The sequence below is a fragment of the Bison bison genome, unplaced genomic scaffold (assembly GCF_000754665.1).
Source record: "Bison bison bison isolate TAMUID 2011002044 unplaced genomic scaffold, Bison_UMD1.0 scf7180017864322, whole genome shotgun sequence".
Lineage (NCBI taxonomy): Eukaryota > Metazoa > Chordata > Mammalia > Artiodactyla > Bovidae > Bison > Bison bison.
Genome location: NW_011494894.1, coordinates 8,124,445 through 8,152,111, shown reverse-complemented (window position 1 = coordinate 8,152,111; position 27,667 = coordinate 8,124,445). Strand labels below are relative to the sequence as shown.

Genomic DNA, 27,667 nt, shown 5'->3' with positions numbered 1-27,667 from the left:
ACTTCAACCAGTCAATCCTAAAGGAAACCAGTCCAAAATATTCATTGGAAGGACTGATGCTGAAGCTGAAACTCCAATACTTTGGCCACCTGATGCTAAGAGCTGACTCATTTGAAAAGACCCTGACGTTGGGAAAGATTGAAGGCAGCAGGAGAAGGGGACGGCAGAGGATGAGATGGTTGGATGGCATCACCGACTCGATAGACATGGGTCTAAGCAAGCTCCGGGAGTTGGTGATAAACAGGCAAGCCTGGGGTACTGCAATCCTTGGGGTTACAAAGAGTCAGACATGACTGAGCAACTGAACTGAACCGAACTGACCTCTGCTCACCAGTGCTGAATAGAAACGAGAAGACAGAGTCTGAAGGGGTAGAAAAGAATAGCTTTATTACTTTGCCAGGCAAAGGAGGACACAGTGGGATCCTGCCTTGCAAAACTATGTGCCCCTACCCAGGAGGATCTGACCTGGAGTCTTGTAACTCCCAAGGGTGAGGTCTCTGACAAGCTGAGGTGTGTGCAGGGCCTCAGGTGATGGGTCTCCTAATCTTCACAAACTTCTCATTAATCTTGCCTCAGGTGATTCCTTGGCTGCTTCTCCCTTGATTAGCAACTGTTCATATCTGCCCTTTGGAACTCAAGGAAGGTCATGGAGGCTGGAGTCTTGTGCTGCGTGCTTAGTCACTCAGTCGTGTCTGACTCTTTTCGACCCCATGGACTGCAGCCCGCCAGGCTCCTCTGTCCATGGGATTCTCCAGGCAAGAATACTGGAGTGGGTTTCTATGCCCTCCTCCAGGGGACTCTTCCTAACCCAGGGATCGAAACCAGGTCTCCCACAATGCAGGCAGATTCTTTACCATCTGAGCCACCAGGGAAGCCCAATTTCTTTTGAGAAATGGGGGACAAAAAAGAGGCCTCCATGCCCCAGGCCCCCACAGGGCCCCACTCCGTTTTACTTGGAGAGTGGTCAGCGTGGTGAGGGCATGAAAAAATCTCCTTACCCTCTTTCCATGCCTTGCCGTAAACATCTCTTCCATCTGGCTGTGCCTGAGTTGTATGTTTCTCTGAGTTCTGTGAGCCATTCTAGCAAATTAATCAAACCCCTCCTGGCACAAATATGTTGAAATTGGCACTAGCATCTTTCAACAACCTCACAAGAAAAAAAGGGCAACCTTTGGGGGAAATCACCCTTTACTCACAGTCGGCAGTTCAGGAGCTTGTAATATGACTGCACATCCTCCTCCAAAGATGGAGCCTGTGGCCATTCTGATCAATTACAGTGCTCCAGAGTCTCGAGCTCTTTTCTCTGAATCACCAAGTTTCAAACCTGAGTTACAGTGAACAATATACGATGCGGAACCCCAATATATTTTTTAAAAACAAAGAAGGGTTGAAGGGAGTCAGTGCCTCCAAGCCCCACCCTTCTGGCCTCCAGGTGGACAGACACTGCTCTCTGCACCGCATGAAAAACAAAGAAATGGGCCCCGGTGCCTGCTTGGAGCACCTCACAGTGGTGCTGCGGGGCAGAAAATAAAAGCATAAAAAGTTAATGAAGGTGATTAAACAACACTGGATGACAAGAGATGAAATGTCACAGAGTCCTTGCCACTCATCAGAAAAGTGTCAGGGTGGAGAGTGATAGTTAGGGAGTTTGGGATGGACATGTACACACTGCCATATTTAAAATGGAGAACCAAGAAGGACCTACTGTACAATACAGAGAACTCTGCCCAATGTCATGTGGCAGTCTGGATGGGAGGGGCATTTGGGGGAGAATGGATACATCCAAATGTATGGCTGAGTCCCTTCGCTGTTCACCTGAAACTATCACATTGTTAATTGTCTATATTCCAATACAAAATAAAAAAGCTTTTAAAAAAGAAAAGTGTCAGAGGACTTGAAGCCCATAGTGGGTTTTTTTTTTTTTTGCCTCTCCCTCCTTCTAAGGCCTACTCAAGTGTCTAAGACTGAACTTAGGTGTCATCTTCCCCTAGGGAGACCTCCCTGAGACTCTCTTGCTTCATCATACACACACTTACTAAAACACACACACATACTCAACCAATCCACATGGAGTCTCCCCTCAGTGCTTCTTAATATCTTTACACAGGTATATATATATACACACATATATATATATTAATAAATGCCTTTCCCACAATTCATAGTTGAGGCTGTGAGTTTCTTCAGAGCAGTTAGTGGATATTGGGATATGCACATCTCTCCCTCATTCTAATGAGACTCTTCCCACCCAACCCTCTTTCTTTCCTTCTCCTTCCAGAAGTATCAGAGCTCCATGACAACCTAAAGGCTCTTCCTGCCTTCCCTTGCTACCTCCCTCTGAAAATCTGCACATCAAATTCCACGTTAGCATCTGCTTCTTAGCAAACCCTAACACATTATAATAAGGAATTTCCAGGTGGCCCTAGTGGTAAAGAACCCACCTGCCAATGCAGGAGATGTGGGTTTGATCCCTGGGTTGAGAAGATCCCCTGGAGGAGAGCACGGCAACCCATTCCAGTATTCTTGCCTGGGGAATCCCATGAACAGAGGAGTCTGGCAGGCTGCAGTCTATAGGGTCACACAGAGTCAGACATGACTGGGGTGACTTAGCACATAAGTGACTTAGCATACATGCACCAAACTTATATAAACATTTATATATTTATATAAATAAACATATGCTAAGTCACCCCAGTCGTGTCCGACTCTCTGTGACCCTATGGATTGTAGCCCTCCACGCTCTTTTGCCCATGGGATTCCCCAGGCAAGAATACTGGAGTGAGTTGCCATTTCCTTCTCCAATAAATAAACATAGTTATTTATAAAATATTTATATCAAATAGATTCAGAATATTGGCTTATTGGCTGGCAATATTAATCCTACTGATTTACATCTTTTGGGTACTTAATTTTTCATATATTAAGGTGTGACTTTGAGGGCTTCCTTGGCGGCTCAGTGGTGAAGAATCTGCCTGCCAAGGCAGGAGACATGGATTCAATCCCTGCACTGGGAAGATCCCACATGCTGAGGAACAACTAAGCCCGAGAGCCACAACTACTGAAGCCCGTACACCTAAAGCCTATGCTCCGCAACAAGAGAAGCCACCGCAATGAGTAGCCCACACACCACTAGAGTTGTGCTACTAGAGAAAAGCCCAAGCAGCAACAAAGACCCAGCACAGCCAAAAATGAAAAGAAATACAATTTAAAAACATTTCTTTAAACGTGACCTTGAAAAAAAAATACTAACATTGTCCCATTGGGATATAATATTCTTTTTAACATAATGAAACAAACAGATGTAACTAGGACTCTTCCTTCCTTCCTTTTTCGCAGGATAACACAGAGTAGCAATTAATAGTATCAGCTCCCAGATGACTTGAGATCAAATCACAACTCAACTGCTCACTGGTTCTATAGCCTTTGGCAAATCACTTAAGCTTTTTAAACTCCTGTTTCTGATCTATAAAATGGGAGAATGCGTCCTCATCTGTAAAGTATGACTTTTTAAAAAATGGTACCCACCATATAGGATTGTTTTATAAATTCATTAATAAGAAGAGGTGGCAAGAATACACAAAAGAACTATACAAAAAAGATCTTCACGACCCAGATAATCATGAAGGTGTGATCACTCACACTCACCTAGAGCCAGACATCCTGGAATGTGAAGTCAGGTGGGCCTTAGGAAGCATCACTACAAATAAAGCTAGTGGAGGTGATGGAATTCCAGTTGAGCTATTTCAAATCCTAAAAGATGATGCTGTGAAAGTGCTGCACTCAATATGTCAGCAAATTTGAAAAACTCAGCAGTGGCCACAGGACTGGAAAAGGTCAGTTTTCATTCCAATCCCAAAGAAAGATAATGCCAAAGAATGCTCAAACTATCACACAATTGCACTCATCTCACACGCTAGTAAAGTAATGCTCAAAATTCTCCAAGCCAAGCTTCAGCAATATGTGAACCGTGAACTTCCAGATGTTCAAGCTGGCTTTAGAAAAGACAGAGGAACCTGAGATCAAATTGCCAACATCCACTGGATCATGGAAAAAGCAAGAGAGTTCCAGAAAAACATCTATTTCTGCTTTATTGACTATGCCAAAGCCTTTGACTCTGTGGATCACAATAAACTATGGAAAATTCTTAAAGAGATGGGAATACCAGACCACCTCACCTGCCTCTTGAGAAACCTATATGCAGGTCAGGAAGCAACAGTTAGAATTGGACATGGAACAACAGACTGGTTCCAAATAGGAAAAGGAGTATGTCAAGGCTGTATATTGTCACCCTGCTTATTTAATTTCTATGCAGAGTACATCATGAGAAACTCTGGGCTGGAGGAAGCACAAGCTAGAATCAAGATTGCTGGGAGAAATATCAATAACCTCAGATATGCAGATGACACCACCCTTATGGCAGAAAGTGAAGAAGAACTGAAGAGTCTCTTGATGAAAGTGAAAGAGGAGAGTGAAAAAGTGGGCTTAAAGCTCAACATTCAGCAAATGAAGATCATGGCATCCAGTCCCATCACTTCATGGCAAATAGATGGGGAAACAGTGGCTGACTTTATTTTTCTGGGCTCCAAAATCACTGCAGATGGTGACTGCAGCCATGAAATTAAAAGACGCTTACTCCTTGGAAGGAAAGTTATGGCCAACCTAGACAGCATATTCAAAAGCAGAGACATTACTTTGCCAACAAAGGTCCATCTAGTCAAGGCTATGGTTTTTCCAATAGTCATGTATGGATGTGAGAGTTGGACTATAAAGAAAGCTGAGGGCCAAAGAATTGATGCTTTTGAACTGTGGTGTTGGAGAAGACTCTTGAGAATCCCTTGGACTGTAAGGAGATCCAACCAGTTCATCCTAAAGGAGATCAGTCCTGGGTGCGCATTGGAGGGACTGATATTGAAATTGAAACTCCAGTACTTTGGCCACCTCATATGAAGAGCCGACTCATTTGAAAAGCCCTGATGCTGGGAAAGATTGAGGGCAGGAGGAGAAGGGGACGACAGAAGATGAGATGGTTGGATGGCATCACCAACACAATGGACATGTGTTTGGGTGGACTCCGGGAGTTGGTGACGGACAGGGAGGCCTGGCGTGCTGCGATTCATGGGGTCTCAAAGAGTCGGACATGACTGAGCGACTGAACTGAATGGAATGAATTAATTTCTGGTGCAACATGCAATGAAAGACCTATCCGAATGGATTTAAAAGCACTTTGCAAACTAGAAAGCACTTCAGGAAATCCATTTTTTCTAAATGAAATAAGCACTGCCCATTGCCTTTTATGGAAAACTGAGGTTAATTCACATCAGCAAGAGAAAGCTCAGGGAGTTGCTTATGGTTGTGTTTCTGATTTATTAACACAACACTTGATATTAGAAAATAAACTCTTGACATTTTTACAAGTGGAGATATTTTGGTTAAAAATACTTTTTCCTTTCAAAATTCTTTCAATTGTTCTCCAGAATAAGCCAGAAAAACTGTTGCATTAGTAACAAATCCGCTTTTAATATCCATTCATCTCTTCTTAAAAACTGGAATATAGTGATTCTCAACGTTGCGTTAGTTTCAGTTAATCAGTTATACCTGTACATATATCTTTTTTTTTTTTAAGATTCCTTTCCCATTTAGGTCATTACAGAGTACTGAATAGAGTTCCCTGTGTTATACAGTAGGTCCTTATTAGTTATTTATTTTATATATAGTAGTGTGTATGTGTATGTGTCAATCCCAGTTTCCCATTTTACCACTCCCCCCCCTTTCCCTCCTGGTAACCGGCAAGTTTGTGTTCTATACCTGACTCTATCTCTGTTTCACAAATTAGTTCATTTTACCATTTCTTTAGATTCCACTTACACGCAACATCATATGATATTTGTTTTTCTGACTCACTTCACTCAGTATGACAACAATCTCTAGGTGTATCTCTTTCTAACAGGAGAACCTGCGGGGTTGGGGCAGCAGCTGGAGCTGGAAGATCAGGGAATCCCCAAGGGGCAGGCAGTGTTCTCGGCACGCTTCTAGAACAGCAGCCCGAATTTCCAAATCCTTTGTTGCAGGGCCTCGGGCAGAAGGCAGGTTAACACAGAAAGGACCCCAGAAGGGGAAGGACCGGCCCAGCAGGAGAAAAAGATAGGTGTGGCTGCACCTGAGGGGAGGTGCCGGCCGGACGGGATGAGCGCGCGCTCGGAGAACCCAGGGGCAAGTTCCGAGCTCACAGCTGCTGGGAGCCGGAGCTGCGCGCCTGTGCGCAGCCAGACCCCGGCGCTGGCGGGGACACCCCGGGCAGAGGGAACTCCACCTGTGCGCCCGGCCTTGGGCTGCGGGCGGCGCGGGCGGAACTGCAGCTCCCGGGCCGGGCGGGGCGGCACGTGGTGCGCGGCTGCCGCGATAAAGACGCGCTTGGGAGCCGGAGCGCAGCGGCACAGGCGGCCTCGCGACGGCTGGGTGAGCGCGCCCGGGCGGCGTGGACGGACGCACCGACGGAAGGACGCATGGAGACCGACAAACAGGGAATGAGCGCAGAGGGGCGTCAGGGAGTGGACTCGGGGGTGGGTGAGACCGTGACGGCCGGACGCAAAGGTCAGGGCCGGGAAGCTGGGAAATGGAGCCTGGGGGAGTGTGAACGCGACACCCTCTCGGCCCGGGGGAGTGTCTGGACGGACGGGAAGAGGGACCCACTCCGCTAGGTTCTGCCCAGACCGCAGAGCCGGGCCTCAAGGATCCTTTTTTAAAAGTAATCAGAGTCAGCCACTGGGGAGAAGAGAGTTTAGGGATTAAGAGTCATACAGTCCCTTCATTTGATGGGAAGCTGTATTTCTGCATTTTTGTGTGTTTAGTTTCTCTGTTTCTGTTTGTATCTTTCCAAGTATTTCTGTCTTTGGAGTGATTTTCCACGTCTAGAACTGCATCTTCCTCTTCCTCCCCCAGCAATTTTTTTTAACTTTGTTCTTTTAAGAGAGCTTGACTTAGGCAGCTTGAATTCTTTGCATTAAGGATTCTTGTCTGTGGATAGAGGTGTTAAGATTTCGAGAATAATAAGTGTTTAAGTAATGATATTCTTAATATTCCTACTTACAAAATATGGATCATTCTCAGTTACCATGGTTGTGATTTTTTTTTTTTAACTCCATCTCATCCTGAAGCAGTTTCACAGTTTACAAAGCCAGCAAACTTTACTCATTTATTTTCCCTTGTGACTCCGCTGGTAAAGAATCCGCCTGCAATGCAGGAGACCTGGGTTCGATGGCTGGGCTGGGAAGGTCCCCTGGAGTAGGGACCCACTCCAGTATTTCTGGCCTGGAGAATTCCATGGACTGTATGGTCCATGGGATCGCAAAGAGTCAGACACGACTGAGCAACTTTGACTTCACTTCACTTCCTGAAGCATTTTCACGGTTTCCAAAGCCAGCAAATTGCTCGTTTATTTAGTGTATTGTGCCGCACAAAGATAGATTTTTGAACCGTTCTTGCCCCCTGATGGCTTACACTGGAAAAGAAGAGCCAGAACTACCTATCTCTGATGTAGTTTTTAATGAAAAGCAAATGTTTGAGGGAATGCTAAAGAGTAAGAAATTATTTTCATTTAGAGGATCAGAGAGTGTCCTCTCATATTAAAGGTGAGTTCCAAAAGTTGGTTATACTGAAGGGGCTGAAATGGGAGATACTGCCATTCTGGGTGGGAGAACAGGCGAGCCAGGATGAGGTAGGTTGCAGCAGAGCACCAGGGACCAGTTGGACTGGTGCACTTCAGGTGTGGAGAGATCTCTACAGAGACAATAGACCAGGAAATTGGCTATTTGTCCCGTGGAAGCCGGGAAGATGTTAATTAGTATTTTCTGAGCAGGGCAAAATCAAGATCAGAAACGTCTGAGCTACTAGGTTGGTCTGGTAGCCTGCCTGTGTTGAAGAAGAGAGTTGGGGTTAGGACAGTGATTCCCAACTCTTATCCCAAGCCCCATATGTTTTAACGAAGCAAGCTGTATTTAAGTGCACTTAATTTGAGACATAGATAGATAAGTCTTTCTATCTTGCCAGTCCAGACTTTTGACCATACTAAGAATATCCTTGTAACTGCCCTAAATATGAAATAAATGCAGCTAAAAGCACAAGAATATGGAAATCTAGAGTGTACAGCCTCTAGGAGACTTGATATGGAACCTAGCTCTCTGAACTTTTATCTCTTGAACCTTCTTGAGCCCCTTTAGTATGGAGTTGTGCCCATATGTATGTATGTCTAGATAAGAGGTAATTAACGATGTGTAAGTTATGAGAAGGACAGTAAGGGGAGCGGGAAGGGTTGCAGGGAAAGATGATAACAGATGGAAAGGAAATGACTTAGTCCCTGAATAGAAAAGAGTAGCCAGTGTTGGGGAGGTGGTACCGATGGAGCTGAGATGACAGGAAATGGTGCTGATAAAGGAATGCTGCCTATTGTCTCCTATAGTCCACAGGCAAGACTTCACGGAGGGAGCTGAACCTGTACTTACTATGTGCCTGACAGCCTGGCACTGTTAATCACTTTACAAGAATCAATTCATGTAATTCTCTCAGCACCCCTATGAAAAGTGATTACTGTTATCCCCGTTTACAGAAGGGGAACCTGAAGCACAGAGAGGTTAAATAGTTGTCCTGAGGTCACCCAGCTGGTAAGTGGTAGAGCCGGGATGTGAATGCAGGAAGTCTGACTCCAGACCTAGAGCTCTAACCCCCCTACCGTAAGGAGCAAACGAAGACATTGTTTAGATGATCAGATGGCGGGTTTGCTTTAGGCTCTCCTGAGTTGAGATGCGTGCAGGAGGAGGATGCGTGCAGTTGACGGTGTGCAGTGGACACAGCGTCAGCCTCATTTGGTGCTCAGACCTTCCTCTGGGGTCCTGTGTTCTTGGCCTTGCATTTTCCCCATGGGCCAGGTGATTACATTTCTCTTTCAAAACTTCCAACAGGATTTAGCATCATCTTCAAACTAGGAGAAGTCAGAGAAATCCTAGTATCCTTTGTATCTGATAAGGTCCCCCTTTATTGCCCTTCAGTACAGAGCAAAACTACTGGAAGGCTTTGGGCTTAAGTTCAGGAGCAGAGCTCACCAGGGATGTATCTGTCTGTAAGGGGAGGCATCATCATTGGCCAGCCACAAAAACAATACGTTTTGCCACCTGTACCCTTACATGTTTTTGTCCTTGTTCTGGCCTGTTTCTAGCTTCAAGAGCTCACTTGAGCCAAGATCTTGGGGGATACAGAAAAAGTAGAAAAAGTGATCTCTATACTCTGGAAGTTTATGCTATCTGGGGAGATGAGATTAACAGTTATAAAAAACGAACACAATAGGATAGTCCATGATATTACCTTATGTGGGCCAAATTTAAGCATAGTGGGCATTGGTGGTTTTTTGTTTTCTTTTTTTTGGTGCTCTAGGTCTTTGTTGCTGTGCGTGGACTTTCTCTAGTTGTGGTGAGCAAGGGGTAGCTACTCTTCCTTGCAGGTGTGCAATCTTCTCATTGCAGTGGCTTCTCTTGTTGCAAAGCAAAGGCTCTAGTTGTAGCTTTTGGGTTCTAGAGCACAGGCTCAGTGGATGTGCACAGGCTTAGTTGTTTTGCAGCACGTGGAATCTTCGTGGACCAGGGATCCAACCTATGTCCCCTGTGTTGGCAGGTGGATTCTTACCTGTTGCACCACCAGGGAATCTGGCATTGGGTTTTTAAAAGTGACCTCAGAAGTATTATATACTCTCTCTTGTTAATTATAGACATCACTAACTTTTCACCAAGCCAAACATCTTTTGTAAAATTGCCACCAAATACTGTCTGATTATGTTTTATTTTCTTCTTCAATTGTTAGACTTTGCATGTGTGGCTTCAAATTTTCATGTCCTCCAGCTCAAAAATTAATAGTGCTTCTATAACTAGTTAAATGACAGAGGTAGGAGATGAAGCAAGTAGCCTCCTGTGGAATCTAGGCTTTTAACCAGGATGCTTGATGCCTCTCATTGCCTGTTTTGGGCAACTTCTTAGCTTTTTTATGCTGGTTATGAGCAGGTACATTCTCCGCCAGGTAGTGAGGGATCCTTTTACCCCAAATGAGTGTGTGCTAGGTTCATTGTCTCAGCAGAGATCTCTGTGGGAGTCATCATCCAGCTACAATCTGGATACCTCATTCAATCACTCACATAGAAAGAAGAAAGTGAAGTCACTCAGTTGTGTCTGACTCTTTGCGACCCCATGGACTGTAGCCTACCAGGCTCCTCCATCCATGGGATTTTCCAGGCAAGAATACTGGAGTGAGTTGCCATTGCCTTCTCCAGGGGATCTTCCTGACCCAGGGATTGAACCCTGGTCTCCCGCACTGCAGGCAGACTCTTTACCATCTGAACTACCAGGGAAGCCCAATCACTCACATATCCATCACTTTTTAATTGAACACAGGGTGTCCAACAGAGCACTGAGTTCAGGGAAAGCAAAGATAAATGAAATCTATTTCCTGTGCTGGGGGAGCTTGGTCTAGTGGGGAAGAGGTGAATGTAGTATTTGTGATGTGATTTCCTAAAGCCAGGGAAACAGGGAAAAACTGATTAAAACTAGAATATGAAAGGATAATCAGGTAAATCTAAAGATAATTATGTAGCTCACACTGAAGCCTTTTAAGGCTTAAATACTGGTCTAAGGGGAGATTCTTGTTCAACCATATGAAGTTATGAAAAGACATAAGACTGTCCCTTTTCTCCTGACCATATTTCAACTTGAGTAATGTCTTTGACCTTGCTGAATTTGATTCATATTCTTTCTTCTGCTGTTTTTCATCCCTGCTCTCTGAGGTTTCAAACTGCCTTGGTCATCTGTATAGATAAGTCGGGAGTCCTTTCCAATGGTATTTTCCTAGAACATTACTCTCTTGTCTCCCTCTCTCCTGTCTTTAAAATATAGTTTCCTCCTTTATAGTGTAAAGCTCTCACATTTTACATTCCTCTCATTTGCTCTGTGTTTGTACACTTGTAAGCATTTTTCACAGTTCTAAACTGTGTAGGAATGGACTTTGTCCCAGAGTTTTATCATTAATTGACATTTCTTGAAGACAGGAAGGACATTACATGTTTTCCAGACATTTAAGCAACTCGATGGACTCCCCAAAGAAGAAGCTCCAAGGTCTTGTTGCTGCGACCATCACGCCGATGACTGAGCATGGGTAACTATGGTTTGGGACTAAAGGGCTCTCCCTCCACCATAATGATCAAAAGTTCTCCATAGTAGTGGTGGCTTGGACTCTGCAGCTTCCACCCCTACAGTGTCTCTGACCCCAGGTCAGAGAAGAGGTCTCTGTATCACAGGCAGTGCAGAGGGAGATGAGATAATATATGGCAGCTTACCTTCCTCCTGGTGTCTGTAGCCCCACAAAGCAAAATTCTGCTTGGATTTCATCAGAGCCCTGCCCATCCCAAATAAGACCAGTGGAGTTGGGTGAGGAAAATCTCATTTTAGCAGGATTTGATATCAAGCTCTGGCCTCTAGAAGCTGGATCTAGACTGTTCATGGACGTGATGAAATGTCCTACCCTGAAGAAAGTGGGGAAGGTTTCTGCCAGATGGCCCCCTTAAGGCATGTTTTACAGACTCATTTCAACATTGGTTAAATGATGGGGAGCTTGCAAAAGGGAGGTAATAACATGTGATTGCTGAGAGATTGTTACCAAGCAAGCATTTTCCAGATGAATAGTATGGTGGTACTAGCAGAGTGGTCATGTGCTCCGGGCATCCATGAGCAATATATAAATCCTCCCTGAACATTACCATTAACACAATGGGGAATGGTCCACCTTCTGGATCTGTTTTTGACATGTTAGAAGAAAAGCTTCTCCTTTCTTCCTCTATTTAATTGCAACTATACCTACATTATGGAGTTATGAGTATTAAAATGAGATAATCCATGTAATAGTGTTTAGCATAGGGTCAGCATGTGCTTAGGTTAATTAGTTTGAATTGCTATTGTGGCGTAAGGGATAAATGAAAGATGATGTATTCTGTAAGCCTTTAAATAAGACATGTTTTTGGTCTTCTGTTACTGAATTTTTACAAACCTTAACCCTATCCCTTTAAAGTGGATGACATTTCTTATGACTTTTACTGTTCTTAATTCAGAGTTGGCTGTATCACAGTTTTCCCTTAGGTCATTGGAGTTCAAACATTTTAACTTCTAAGATTCTCAAAAAAATCACATCTTTTACTAGGTCCAAGTAAAATTCTTGCTGAGATGGCATGGTTAATAGCACTTTTTTTTTTTTTTTCCTGTTGCCTCTCCATTTCCACAAGCGCTAAGAAAAACTGAAGTCAGCTCTTTCTCAATGTGTCAGCTACTTGTTGGGCGGATAAAACAGCAGTCATGTGATTGCATGAGCAGACAGGACTTAACTTCCTGTTATGGAGTAAGATCCTGTTTGCAAGCTCAGAACACTGTATCTGGTTGGTGCTACTTTAACCTTTTTAATCAGATCCCTCTTAGCCTAGAAGTGGCTTTCTTCAAAGTCCTGCTTATTCATCTGGAACCCTCTGAGTATCTGTGTTTTCGCTCTATCCTGCTGTTTTCCTGGGACACCAAGACCCACACATATTAGAGATAACTAAAATGACTCTGCTTTTCTGGATCCTTCTCTGTTTCCCAAATACTTCTAGCCCTGTTGCCTCCATTCACTATTTCCTCTTTTTTCATGAATTATTTTCTCTTCTACGACCCTCACTTTCCTGAAGTGTGAAATAAAAATGTGTTTTTATAAGGGCCTTGTAAGAATTTAAATTAAATCAAAATGTGTGTAAGTACATGATACATAGTAGGCATGTAAGTTTTGTCAGTTCCCTTTTCTCTCCATCTTTCTGCTCCATCTAAATATTCCTATAGCTATGAAGCAGGTTTGGAGTACCACCAAGAGCAGGTAGATATTAACCTACTTGCCCACAAGAAAATCTGTTTTTCTGACATGTTTTCTAAGAGACAGGACAGAAAGAAGAGCTACATGGAATCTAACACCTAGAAATTCTGCCCGGTGACCTACCAAGATAGGAGTTTTCCTAACCTGGCTCTTAGAGTAAACCACGTCCTCCATAATTTAGAATGGCTGAAGATTCTTTTTTCTTCATAATTCTAGTGATTCGACTCTGAACAAAAGTTGATCTTCTAAAGTGAGGAAATTGGCAGGGAAAAAACATGGTTAAATAGATTTTAGTTAGACTATCTGGGTTCCTAACCCCCAGCTCTGACACCACTAACTATCTGATGCGGGGGAGCTCTATTCACCTTGTAAAAGTTCTCTCATATTTTGTAAGGAGACAGAATTCAACCACATAATCTCTAAGGCCATTCAAATGCTGAGAGTCCACAGTTCTCTAGTGTTAGGTTATTAGGGATAGTGTGGTGATGTCCATTAAGTAAGAACTTCTGAGTACCTGCAACTGCAGGGCATCCTCCACACTGTAGTCCAATGAGTTTCCTCATAAATATAATCATGTGATGGACATGAACTTGGGCACATTCCAGGAGATGGTGAGGGACAGGGAGGCCTGGTGTGCTGCAGTCCATGAGGTCACAGAGTTGGACACGACTTGACGACTGAACAACAAAAACAAATTAGATTTACTCTCTAAGAATCTTTCTGAATTCCGTTTTGTCTAAGCCTTGCTACTTGCATGGTCCAACATCACATAGGAACTTGCTAGAAATGCAGTATCTCAGGTGCTACTATATACCACTGAACTAGGACCTGTATTTTAGCGGTGTCCCCGAATGATTCTTTAGCACACTGAAGTCTGGCATGAACTGGTCTGAAGGTGGAAGCCCAGAACCTGGGATGACATAGGAAGTCCTTTACAGTCTACCTTTCCTCCTACATTTCTTTTCCCCAAAACACCTCATCCCCTTTCTTCTCTGTGCCTTTACACATTTTGTATCCTCTGCCTTTTTCTACCACCATCCTCTCCTTTCCCTGCTCCATTTGAACTTGTCTCTTCATCCATCAAAACCATCCTCTGGTTATTCTTCCCCAGTTTCCCTAAAAAGAGTTATAGAGTCCTTCCTCTGTGGTCTCTTAGCACCCTGTGCCTACCCTTTCATATTATATCACAATTATTTGTTTATGATAATTATTATAATAGCTGTTTGTTACATGCGTGTTTCTACCAACAGATTTTTTTTTTTTCTTCAATCTGGCTGTGCCAGGTCCTAATTGAAGCATGTGGGATCTAGTTCCCTGACCAGGGATCAAACCTGGGCTCCCTTCATTTGGAGCCTGGAGTCTTAGCCACTGGACTAACCAGGGAAGTCACCCAACAGGCTTTGAGCTGCCTACCCTTATATATGGATATTTATTGGGTACCAGACGCTGCATAGGGACTGAGCATATATCTTATTTATCTTTGAATCTTCAGCACTTCACACAGCATATGGTAAATTTAGTTAGCTGTAATTTCATGAGGAGAGGAAGCTGACATTGATTGGCTGAACACTATGTGTTAGTCTTCATGTGGGGTATTTTAAGGGACGTATTCCACTTAAATCTTCCTAGCAACTCAGAGCTGTCATGTCTGTTTGTGCAGTTGATGAAACCGAGATCCTACGGATTAATGCCTCATTGGAAAGGAAGGTCAATCTCTACCCAGCCCAATTCGTGTCTTTTTCTACATTAGAGTGAAGGACTTTTGTTTTCCTTAGTTGTTTCAAGAAATCACTTTTTCCACTGGGCAAGTTCACAGTCATTAGAACAGAGAGTCCATTTCAGATTGGCCAAAATGTCTGGAAAAAAGTCGTGTTTTCTCCCTTGAAGGCCCTGGACTTCCTCATGAGAATTTTTACAACACGCTGTAGTAACAACAAACCTGTTACCCAGCCAGTCAAAGGGCCCGGCCCGCTGGAGATGGATTTGTGTAGACTGTCGTCTTTGTAACTGTTGCGGGAGACTGAGTGACCCAGATTTCCAGAATAGAACACTTTCTGCCTCTGGCAGGGTGGGGTCGTTATAGCCCCTGCATGCTGCTCTCCCAAAGGAGTTGTAAGTAACTGAGTAGTTATTTTGCCAAAAAGGATGAGTAGCTTCCATCTGATTTTGAAAGCTGAAGTATACACGGAATAGTGTTAGAGTGAAAGTGTTAGTCACTCAGTCATGTTTGACTCTTCACAACCCCACGGACTGTAGCCCACCAGGCTCCTGTGTTCATGGGATTCTCCAGGCAAGAATACTGGAGTGGATTGCCATTCCCTTCTCCAAGGGATCTTCCGGATCCAAGGATCGAACCTGGGTATCCTGCATTGAAGGCAGATTCTTTACCATCTGAGCCACCAGGGAAGTCCAGGAAAACATTAGATTAAACCAAAAGAAAGCATATTAAAATGAGTATAGTACCTACTAGGTCTCAGTCACCTGGAGCTCTAGAGGTTCCTCCTTGGTGAAAAGGCCAGGCCTGCTCTCCGTGTGTGAGTGTGTGGCCAGGGTGGAACTGGGGAGATGTTGAGACTTCAGTGAAAGTCTGCAGGAGCCACTGTGTCTGAATCCGTGACACCAGCATAAGCTATTGTCCAGAGACTTTATTTCCGGTTTCCAGTCCGTGATTGGAAAGTCCCTGGGACCTGCCAGAGGTGTCTCCTGGTTGCTTGCATGAGTAGGTGGACATCATCAGTCAAAACCAGAGCTACTGTCACACAGACAAAGCCCCTGCTGATGGTTCCTGCATCTCAGGGCTTGTTCCAGGTGGGGAAGAGCCAACGGAAGCAGCAAGGGGCAAGTGTATTGTAAAGGTGTGGTTCCGAGTGGTCACAAATGTCTGAAGCAGAGAGACTTCGAGAAGTTGAGCAGGTCAAGCTGACCTAAACGAGGGTCCTGAGATGAATTGTCTAGGCAGCCCACTCCCCCATCTTAGAGTCTTGCTCAGTGGGACTGAGAGGCCAGGATTTGACATTTGAGCAAGTGGGCAGGGAGGGGCAGTGTTAACGATGCTGGGACATGAGCCATTATGGAGAGCGCCTGCTCCCCTTGCGGGCCTTTCAACTACACTAAAGCGGGCCTTTGCCCACGTGGCAGCTTGGCCTGGTTGCCTCTTGCACACTGTGGGCAGCGGATGCCTAGGCATTCTTTGTTTTCATCTCTGTTGTTCTTTTTCCTTTGACAAATACCCTTTGATGTCTTTGTTTTCTATATGCCTCAGATATTTTGGTTTCTTTTGTTTTTTTTAAGGAATAATAAGACAAAAAGAATGTTAATAAGGTTAAAATTAAATTAGTATTCTCTGGCCCCACTGACAAAAATGCAAAAGTGCTAGCCAACTCATATCAATACTTAGTTTTCTTGTCAACCATGCATTCTGCAACATTTAACACACCCTTTCCCCACTGTTTTCCTTTGTTTTCATTCTCCATCCTCCCCACCTATTATTTTGATTGAGAACAGGTCACTTTATCTGATCTGTCAGTTTCTAGATTTTCAAACTCATTATGATTTTAAGGAAAAGAGCCCTTATTGCCTGAAGTATCAGATCTTTACAAGGTCAGTAGTTTTCAAACTGAAAAGCGCATCCAGATCATCTGCAGATCTTGTTACAGTGCAGATTCTGACCAGGAGAACTGTGTGTGGCCTGGGACTCATCATTTCCAGCTAATATCCCCAGATACTGATACCGTTGTCCCGCAAATGACACTTTGAAAGACAAACTGATGGCAAAGTTCCTTTCCAACTGTTACTCCCCTTCAGTTTAACACATAAATGGCTTTACGCCTTCCTCTATTGTCATAAATATTAAGTGCGAAAATTCTTCAACTACTAAGATTGGATTTTCTTACTGCCTAAGAAATGATTGCTTCTGGCCACACGGAAAATGTTAAGTTCTCATTTAACCCCAGCCCATCACTCTTCCCCAAAAGGGCAAAAGATAATTAAGTAATTATTTTTTAAATATTACTTGTGACGAAGTTTAAATGTAAAACCTTTGTGGATAGCTAATAAGGTTTTGCTCACATAATTGAGGCACGTGTGGCTGAGTAGAGAAGAAAAAAACCCAGCCATTATTCAGAGCAGGCTAAGAATTTCAGTCTGATTGGGTGGATTTGAATAACGATTAACAAGAGAGAGCAGTGGCTCAGCTGTTAAGAATCTGCCTGCCAATGCAGGAGATGCAGGTTGGATCCTTGCATCAGGAAGACCCCCTGGAGGAGGAAATAGCAACCCACTCCAGTATTCTTGCCTGGGAAATTCCATGGACAGAGGAGCCTGACGGGATACAATCCATGGGGTTGCAAAAAGAGTCGGGCACCACTTAGCAACTAAACAATAAACATGGATTGAATAATCTAGAAAAGAATAAATGCACATTCTTTTCCGATTTTTTTGTGTTTTTCAGAGAAATCAACTTTTCAGTCATTGGTCGGTATGTGGACTATCTTGTAGAGGAACAGGGAGTGAAGAATGTCTTTGGTAAGTCATCTTTAGGGATTTCTCTACATATCTCGAGCTCAGTCCTTGGAAAGCAGATTACTAGCCTGGAGGTCACAGTAGTATTGTGTTATAGGTTATGGTTGAGCCTGGCTAAGCGGTGTAAGATTTGTGAATTTTTAGGTTCATCAATTTTAGACCTAAAAGATGATCAAGGGATTATCTAATTGGGTAGTGTGCTTGAAATCGGCCAGGAACTGGGACCCTTAACCAGAGCACTTGCACCTAGAGCAACAGACTATAAAGAGACTGTAAGGGACTAAAAATCGCTATGCACTTGTGCACCTGGGGCAAATGATGAGCAATAAGATACAAAAAGGCAATGGCCAGTGGCCACTTCTGAGGTGCTGGGAACAAAAGCAGGGTGCTATACATGATGCCCGCACACAGCACACCAAGGGAGTCGGCAGACCACCTATGCCTCCTGCCCAACCCACGGACCCGCCCTCTTGTGACCCCTTTTAAGGACCGGCTTGCCACTCTGGGGAGCGAGCAAGGGTGCCTGTTTCTGCTTCTCCCTCCCTCCGGCTGCATCAGGAACGGCCATAAAGCCTTGCCTGAGATTCTCGTCTGGCCTCTTACCAATTTCTATTGATTAAAGAGTCCACGGACCCAGGTCTATAGACAGAGGTCGTTTTAGATCTGCAGTCCCCACCATTGCCTTCGTCAGTAAATGCCACTTAGGACCGCTGGGACATCCCGGTACTGGGTGGTATTGGTTTTCCTGCCATTAAACCCAAATAGAGAACTTGCCTGTTGTGTTCGGAGACTTGCCTGAAACCTGAGCAGTCATCTCTGTCTCCATTTAAAATACTTACTCTCTATCCCTGAAAACAAGGACAGATTTGTAATTACAAGTCATGCCTAACCTTCCTGGTCATTTTGATAAGATGAAGATGAACAAAAGACTGGGTCTGAAGTGACGAATGGAAACATGGCATCACACCACTGGCTCCAGACTCTCCTCGGTGTGTCTCCGTGTCCCTTCCTCTTGAGCAGGGGTTTCTGCCCCTGCACTGCCAGCGTTGGTGCCGGAGGAATGACAGGTATCAGCTGGTCCCCATGACTGACTCTCTGTTTGGAACAGTGAACGGCACGACGGGAGAAGGCCTGTCCCTGAGCATCTCGGAGCGCTGCCGGGTCGCAGAGGAGTGGGTGACAAAGGGGAGGAACAAGTGAGTGGCTCCATCGAGATAAACACCCTTATCTGCCAGGGCGGCAGAGACCGAAGCTCTGTCTCAGATGACACAGCATTCCTGCCTTCCGGCCACAAGTCTGGCCCAAAGTCAGCTTGTGGAGAGAGGAACGCCCTTCCTTTCCATGTGGAAGGGCAGCAAGACACTCCCGGCTCTCAGAGATCCCATCGGGTAACCAGAAACTGCCTCTGGTCTGTTTACCAGGCCAGTCCCTTGCTGGGGGTGGGTTCCCTGTCCTTGGATCTGGGGCCGAGGGTCCTGGTGGTTGGCTGCTGGCCCTTCTGCTGAGCTGCTCAGCATCCTTCCCATCTCAGGGTGGGTCCTGTTGCTTCCATCACGTCTTGTCTCTGCACATGACTCCGCATGCTGTCTGTGGTGCTTCCTCTCATAGTCTTAGGGAGCTTTCTGCATCCTCTAAACTTCAGTGCAGTGATGGATTTTTGTCATAACACTCAATCGTGCCCAGTGAAACCAATAGAACTGCATCGATTCAATAGGCGCAATGAACCAAGTTTGATTCGTTGTTACTTTGTGTATTATGCACTGTGCTGGCACTGGGGATATAAAACAGGATCTCCGCCCTCAGGTTGCTTACCATCCAGTGGAGATGTCAGACCATGAAAACTAACACTGATCCTTCTGATAAATAGTGTAAACAGGGATCAGAGGAGGGAGTGATTGACGATGCCTTAGATTGGAGGTAAGTCTCCAATCCTTAAATGGCTTTAGAGCACCTTGCCTGTGTGCTAAGTCGCTTCAGTTGTGTCCGACTCTGCAACTCTATGGACCATGGCCCGCCAGGCTCCTCTGTCCATGGGATTCTCCAGGCAAGAATACTGGAGTGGGTTGCTGTGCCCTCCTGCAGGGGATATTCCTGACCCAGGGCCAAACCCGAGTCTCTTATATCTCCTGGATTGGCAGGCGGGTTCTTTAACATTAGCAGCACCTGAGAAGCCCTTGGAGCACTTCGGGCACTCTGAAATTGTACGCCAAATTTGAACGTCCACATAGGCATTTTCTGTCAGTTTTCAGCTAATTTTCAGTCCGATCCTGGGCCCCAAACAATTAAAGACCGTGGGTGGAGTGAGAAAACAGGAAGGCTAAGGGTAAACATTAAGAAAAGCACCAGAGGAAATTCCCTAGTTCCAGCAGTTTAGGAAGCTGTGCTTCTATTGCCGGGGGTGCAGCTTCGATCCCTGGTCAGGGAACTAAGATCCCATGTGCCTCCCAGCATGGTCAGAAAAGCAAGGCACCAGAAACAGGGGGATAGTAAAGTGGGCCCAGACAGAAAACACTCAGAAGGGTTGGAGGGAGATTAGGAGAGAGTCCTGTCACTGCAGGAAGCAAGGTCTTGTAGAGCGTCCAGAGAACATGGGAATTAAGAGCAGGGCCTGAAGGCCAGACTGCCTGAGTCGGCTGCTGGCTCTGCCTCTTGGTAGCTCTGTGAGCTCAGGCTGGTCTTAAACGCCCTGTGCTCTATCAGCCTGGAATGTTAATAGTACCCATCCTATAAGGTGGTGGTGAGGGTCCAAGAAGTGCCTGACACAGTGCTAAGGATTATATAAGAATTCACTGTAATTATTTGCTGTGGGTGCCATGTCCATTATAGCATTTGTTATAATAACTGTTAGATGCTGTGAGAGTCCGCAGAATGGAGGATTGAGAAGGCAGGAAATAACCAGTGACCTCAGACAGAGCAGAGCCCATCCGGTTCATTGTCACAGAAGCAGCTGCAGAGGGGGTAGAATGCAGCAGACCCCTGGAAGGGGGACCTGTAAGGGTAGTTTATTCTCACACTCAGAAAAACCTTTGCAGGTGGGGACTTCCCTGGTGGTCCAGTGGCTAAGACTCTGAACTCCCAATGCAGGGGCCCAGGTTCGATCCCCAGTCTGGAAACTAGATTGCACAGACTGCGACTAAGACCCAGCACAGAGAAATAAATTTTAAAAATACTTATTTTTTTAAATGTGCTGGGATGAAGGGAAGGAGAAATGGAATAATGGATTAGAGAAGAGGAACCAAGATTAAAAGAAGGGTAGTTTATTTCTCTCAGAGTAGGAAAGTCTTAAACACATTTCCATGCTGAAAGGACAGTGCCACTGGAGAAGAGATAAAGAGAGTGGAGAACCGACGCCTTTGATGGAAGATCTCAGCGGGGCTTGAAATAAAACCAAATGTAGGTAGAGTAGCTCTAGGAGACAGTAAGAAGCTGGGAGGAACACTCAGAAGGGGACACTGCTAAGCACAGAGGTGAGGAGGAGGAAAAGGGAGTCTGTGCAGACTGCCTTTATCTTTGGTGCCTTGCAAGCGAGGAGCAAGGACATCTGCCAAGAAAAAGGGGTCGTGGGGTAGAATTTAGAGCTTGAGGTGAAAAGTCAAGACTTGGAGCAGCCTCTGCAGGGACTTGGAAAACGAAGTAAGTCATGGCGGCTAGAACACTTTGGGGAGTCTTTTCCTCCTGAATTGAGAAACTGCAAGTTTGTTCTAAAGCCACAGAGTCAGCAGCCTGGTGGAGAGAAGGAAATGCATGATTGTTTTAACCTAAGCCAGGAGATGGGGTAGTAAAAGGTTTAAGGGAGTCACGCAGTAAAGCTGCTGGTGAGGGTAAAAAGCCAGCCACCTTTTCTCCTTTCAGAAATCTTCTGTTATCCTTTACAAATGCAGACCTGATCACAGGACTTCGCAGTGAGATCCCATTTTACCTAAGACAGCACAAGTCAAGGATGACGGGAGCGCTCAGTGCTCAGGCCTCAATGGGGATGACATGTCTCCATCCCGTGAGAGCGGCACGTGTGTCATTCAGAGTCCCTGGAAGACTCACCAGCATGACTGAATTACAGCTGAGTCTTATTGATCCTACCCACAGAGGACCAGTCTAAGTGTGGCTTCTTCCCCAGGGACCCTGTGGCACACATCCAAAGATGAACAATGGGGTCTCAGAGAAAACCTTTTCCATGGCCAAATCCTGAGGACTTTCAAGATAGGAAAAAACTTTTCGCAGCAAGTTCGTTTCTTATAGGACTGATTCCTGGATGTACGCCTTAAGGAACCTCTTTATTTTTATCTCCAACCCAAAATATCTCAGTTTTACACCTATCTGCATGTATACCGTCACCATCAAATGCAGAATCTCTAACAAGGCATAGTCAAAACAAGTCCTCAAGTGTTGATTAATCTGTTACTGCCTTCAAAATTCTATTGCTTCAGTTCAGTTCAGTCGCTCAGTCGTGTCTGACTCTTTGTGGCCCTATGGACTGCAGCACGCCAGGCCTCCCTGTCCATCACCAACTTCCGGAGTTTACTTAAACTCATGTCCATTGAGTCAGTGATGCTATCCAACCATCTCATCTTCTGTCGTCCCCTTCTCCTCCCGCCTTGAATCTTTCCCAGCATCTGGGTCTTTTCAAATGAGTCAGCTCTTCACATCAGGTGGCCGAAGTATTGGAGTTTTAGCTTCAACATCAGTCTATTGCTTGGTTGGATCTTAAATTATATTCCCTGGACTTTTTAAAAAATCCCTGATCAGGTTAATTATAAGTAGACCACAGTAGAATTCACTAGTCTTAAGAGTGAGATTAGCCAGATATTAGCTAACTGGTAAAACCAGCACAAACCAGAGTAGCACAGCCCTTTGTAAACTTCAAGTGATGCAACAGAGTTTTCTCTTTTGCAGGTTGGATCAGATAGTAATTCATGTAGGAGCCTTGAGCTTGAAGGAGTCACAAGAACTGGTATGTATGTGGGTCCATCTGGGAGAGACCAGTTGAGGGACCTCCATCTTTATGCTGGAGTTAAAGTCAGTATCGCTTTTGCTAACTATTGGATGCTATGCTGGTGCATATAAGGTCTAGGACCTCAGGGAAGCCAGCACGAAGCTATGAAGAGAGCAGCCCAAGGTGATAACTGCTGTAGCAGAGCGTCAAATAGGAGACAGAGGCACCTATTCTATTAGGCAAAGTAAGGATGGGTATGGAGCTATCTGGCTTGCAGGTAAGGAACTTAACTTGAGCCAACCTCAGTTTTCTCTGGGAAGTGAAAGGCAAGACCATCTGCTGCGCCTAAAGGAGATGGAGTGAGTGTTCAGACATGAGAAGTGGTAAAAACTGAGAATGAATGCCTGGAGAATGGAAGAGAAAGTTCAGACAGAAGAAGCTTGCCCCCCCCCCCCGTGTTTATAGCAGCACTGTTCATGAGGTCGAAGCAACCTAGATGCCCGTGGATGGATGAATGGATAAAGAAAAGGTGGTATATAGTATATACATACAATGGAATATTATTCAATATTGAAGCAAATCCATCTTGTCACATGCTGCAGTATGGATGAACCTCCTTGAGGACATTGTGCTAAGTGAAGCACCCCAGTCACTAAAGGACAAATACTATATTATTCCTCTTATGTTATGAGGTATCCAAAGTAGTCAAATCCACGTGAACAGAAATTAGAATGGTGGTTACTGGGGACTAGTGGGAGGGGGAAAGAAGAGTCGTTTAATGGGAATAGAGTTTGTTGTCTGAGAAAAAGCAGCAGGCTATAAAACAAAGACATACATTTTTTGAGATCTTGTTTTAAATAGAAGTATAGTTGATTTACAGTGTTGTGGTAGTTTCTGGTATACAGCAAAGTGATGCAGTTTTATATATACACACATACAGAGATACACACACGCACACACACACACATCTAGATGAAGCAGTTATTACCTTCAGAATTCTATTGTTTGGTTGAACCTTAAATTTTATTCCCTGGACATTTACTTAAATCTCTGATTGGATTAATTTCAAATAGACCTTGGTAGAACTTAGTAGTCTTGAGATTGAGGTTACTTAGGTGTTAGCTGACTGTCAAACGAGCACAAACTGCAGCCGGGCAGCCTGTCTGCGTCACTATAAACGTCGAGTGATGCAGCTGTGTTTTCTCTTTTGCAAATTGGATCAGACGTATATATAAATATAAAGAATATCGATTCAGATTCTTTTTCATTATAGATTACTACAAGTTCCCTGTGCCGTACAGTAGTCCTTGTTGCTTATCTAGTTTGTGGGGAGTGGTGTGTATCTGTTAATCCAGCATGGATGGACCTGGAGAATATCATACGAAGTGAAGTACGTCAAATTTGTATGTGGAATCTAAAAAAAATGATACCCAAATGAACTTATTTACAACACAGGAACAAACTCACAGACAACAGAAAACAAATTCATGGTTATTTGGGGTCTTAGAATTACAATTCAGGGAGCACAGATTCCAGCAGCCACCAGAACAGTGCCCCTCTGGGAACCAAAAGGCAGAAGTTTTTAAAGGGAAACAGAGAAATACACTTAGTTTCCATAAGTTATTTGCCAAGAGCTCTGATTGGGAGGTCTATATCTTTTTTTTTTTTTCGGTTACAATTTATTGACTGGTCAAATGTGTCTCAGATACACAGATGATACCACCCTAAGGGCAGAAAGCAAAGAGAAACTAAAGAGCCTCTTGATGAAGGTGAAAAAAGAGAGTGAAAAAGCTGACTTAAAACTCAACATTCAAAAAACTAGGATCATGGCATCCAGTCCCATCAGTTCATTGCAGTCGCTCAGTCGTGTGTGACTCTTTGCGACCCCATGAATTGCAGCACGCCAGGCCTCCCTGTCCATCACCAACTCCCGGAGTTCACCCAAACTCATGTCCATCAAGTCAGTGATGCCATCCAGCTATCTCATCCTCTGTCGTCCCCTTCTCCTGCCTCCAATCCCTCCCAGCATCTGAGTCTTTTCCAATGAGTCAACTCTTCGCATGAGGTGGCCAAAATATTGGAGTTTCAGCTTTAACATCAGTCCTTCCAAAGAACACCCAGGACTGATTTCCTTTACTTCATGGCAAATAAATGGGGAAAAATAGAGACAGTGATAGACTGTATTTTCTTGGGCTCTAAAATCACTGCGGACAGTGACTTGCAACCAGGAAATTAAAAGATGCTTGCTCCTTGGAAGAAAAGCTATTACACACCTAGACAGCATATTAAAAAGCAGAGACATCACTTTGCAGACAAAGGTCCGTCTAGTCAAAGCTGTGGTCTTTCCAGTAGTCATGTATGGATGTGAGAGTTGGACCATAAAGAAGGCTGAGCACTGAAGAATTGATGCTTTCGAACTGTGGTCCTAGAGAAGACTCTTGAGAATCCCTTGGACAGCAAGGAGATCAAACCAGTCAATCCTAAAGGAAATCAACCCTGAATGTTCATTGGAAGGACTGTTGCTAAAGCTGAAGCTCCAACTCTTTAGCCACCCGATGCAAAAAGCCAATTCATTGGAAAAGATCCTGATGCTGGGGAAAATTGAAGACAGAAAGAGAAAGGGGTGACAGAGGATGAGATGATTGAATGCCATCATTGACTCGAATGGAGATAAGTCTGAGCAAACTCCGGGAGACAGTGAAGGACAGGGAAGCCTGCTGTGCTGCAGTCCATGAGGTCATAAAGAGTTGGACACGACTGAGGGACTAAACAAGTGTGTCTCACTTATTATCAGTAAAGGCACATTTCTGCACATTGCCCCAAGATGCCTTTCTCAACAGATAGCTGCTGCTGCTGCTTTTTTTTGTTTTTGTCAGCAGGGTCAGCACAGTTCACAGTTTAACAGGATGGAGCCCTAAGGTACAAAATAAAGTTCCTATTGACAACTCCTTCCACAAGTTTCAGATTTGCAGGATGAATAAGTTCTATAGATCTGTTTCTCAACAATGTGAATATATTTAGCAGAACTGAACTGTACACTTAAAAATAGTTAAGATTTTTTTTTAAACCTCACTGTGCAGCTTGTATAATCTTAGTTCCCCGACCAGAGATTGAATGCAGGCCATAGCAATGAAATCCTGGAATCCTAACCATCAGGCCACCAGTGAATTCCCAGTGTTGCATTTTTCTAAGTCACAATTTTGAAAAATAAATTTAAAGTAATTAAATTTTCTTAAAAGGATTGCCCTAGTGGTGCTAAAAACCAACTAAAGTTGTACGTCTTCAGTTTGTCCGATCACCACTCAACACAGCTGTGGAAATTTTCTTCTGGGTACATTCTTCAATTAGAACATAGGAACAAGAATGCAGAGTTACATTGCTCTGGGTTTAGAGGTAGGCAGGTTAGGTGGAGTAAAACTGTGGCGAGGGAGGAAGGAGTTGAAAGTTGCTAGCAGAAAAGTAAATGGTGTGGTGATTTTGAAGCCTTTGTGAATGGAGTAAGTAAAGAAAGCCCAGAGGTATCGTAGACTGGACTGCTGTCAGTTAACTGTTGACTGAAAAAAATGTGCAGTCTAAAAGGCAAGAATTATATTTTAATCAGCGTCCTTAACTAAGGACTGGGGCCTGGGGTACAGCCACTCAGCTAGCTCTTAGGGACTGTTCCAAAGAGGCAAGGGAAGAATCTGCATATGTAGGAGTTTCTGGCTGAAAAAAAACAAAAATAAACCATGTAGTTGAACATCAAAAGATTATGCTACTGCTAAGTCGCTTCAGTCGTGTCCGACTCTGTGCGACCCCATATACGGCAGCCCACCAGGCTCCCCCATCCCTGGGATTCTCCAGGCAAGAACACTGGAGTGGGTTGCCATTTCCTTCTCCAATGCATGAAACTGAAAAGTGAAAGTGAAGTCGCTCAGTCGTGTCCGACTCTAGCGATCCCATGGACTGCAGCCTACCAGGCTCCTCCGTCCATGGGATTTTCCAGGCAAAAGTACTGGAGTGGGGTGCCATTGCCTTCTCCCAAAAGACTATAGCTTATCACAAAAATACATTTCAAGTTAATTACTTTAGTGCTTTTCTTTGTATGGGAAAGTGCATGCAGGCTTATCGAAACCGTTCCTTTGATATGCATGTTTTTCTCCATCCTGAGTTCTCCTCAGGGCACACTGACCTGGTGGCTGCAGCAGCTGATGGCAGTTTGGCCGAAACACTGTTTACTGAAATGGCAGAGACATTGTCCACATAACTTTGATGCTTTAATTCCAGGGAGCACAATGACCCGATCTAACTCCAGCATCTTCTTGTGGGTTTTGTTTGATCGAGAAGGAAATGGCAACCCACTCCAGTGTTCTTGCCTGGAGAATCCCAGGGATGGGGGAGCCTGGTGGGCTGCCGTCCATGGGGTTGCACAGAGTCGGACACAACTGAAGCGACTTAGCAGCAGCAGCAGCAGCAGCATGAATGCAAAATCGCTTCAGTTGTGTCCGACTCTTTGCGACTGCATGGACTGTAGCCTGCCAGACTTCCCTGTCCATGGGATTCTCCAGGCAAAAATACTTGAGTGGGTTGCCGGGCCCTCCTTCAGGGGAATCTTCCTGGCCCAGGGATCCAAGCCATGTCTCCTGCGTCCCCTGCATTGACGGGTGGATTCTTTACCACCAGCGCCACCTGGGAAGCCCTTGTTTGATTCTATTTCCTGTTATTTGAATGAATTAATTAAGTTTTTATTTGTCTATTTATTTATTTTGGCCCTGATGTGGTATTTGGGATCTTAGTTCCCTTACTACAGATTGAACCCGTGCCACCTACAGTGGAAGCCCAGAGTCTTAACCATTGGACTGTTGGAGAAATACCGATTAACTGAATTTAGAAATGGGATGCATACTGTATACTTGCCAAACTGCAATTCAACACTCTTAGGCAAGCCACAAGTGAAGGCATTACTAAATGATTGCTTAGTAAGCCTAGAATCTGAACTTGAAAACTTAGTTTATTCTTTTTGATTTGTTGTTCCTACAGTCAGTCTTTCAAGTAAGGTAGTGTAGTGGAGGAAATCTTTTTTCTCCCCCTTCTCCTTTCAATTGCCGTTTTCTCCGATGGAAGAGGTGTTAATTGCTCAGTCATGTCTGACTCTTTGAGACCCCATGGACTGTAGCCCACCAGGCTCCTCTGTCCATGAGATTCTCCAGGCAAGAACACTGGAGTGAGTGGCCATTCTCTTTTCCAGGGGATCTTCCCAACCCAGGGACCGAACCTAGGTCTCGTAAATTTTAAAATATTGTCATATCATGACAT

At 44.5% G+C, this 27,667-nt stretch overlaps 1 protein-coding gene across 5 annotated transcripts in view; it reads left to right on the top strand.

Moving 5' to 3' along the window:
• Positions 1–6,246: 6,246 nt before the first annotated feature.
• NPL (N-acetylneuraminate pyruvate lyase (dihydrodipicolinate synthase)) overlaps positions 6,247–27,667 on the top strand; it is a 40,285-nt gene continuing 18,864 nt past the window's right edge. The window contains exons 1-5 of one of the 5 annotated variants that reach the window (XM_010853116.1): positions 6,247–6,456; positions 11,104–11,187; positions 17,372–17,445; positions 18,551–18,638; positions 22,333–22,390. In XM_010853116.1, the coding sequence (XP_010851418.1) occupies positions 11,120–11,187; positions 17,372–17,445; positions 18,551–18,638; positions 22,333–22,390 (288 nt within the window). In that variant the 5' untranslated portion in view covers positions 6,247–6,456; positions 11,104–11,119. The other 4 variants (XM_010853115.1, XM_010853114.1, XM_010853118.1 and 1 more) reach the window with 4 other exon arrangements.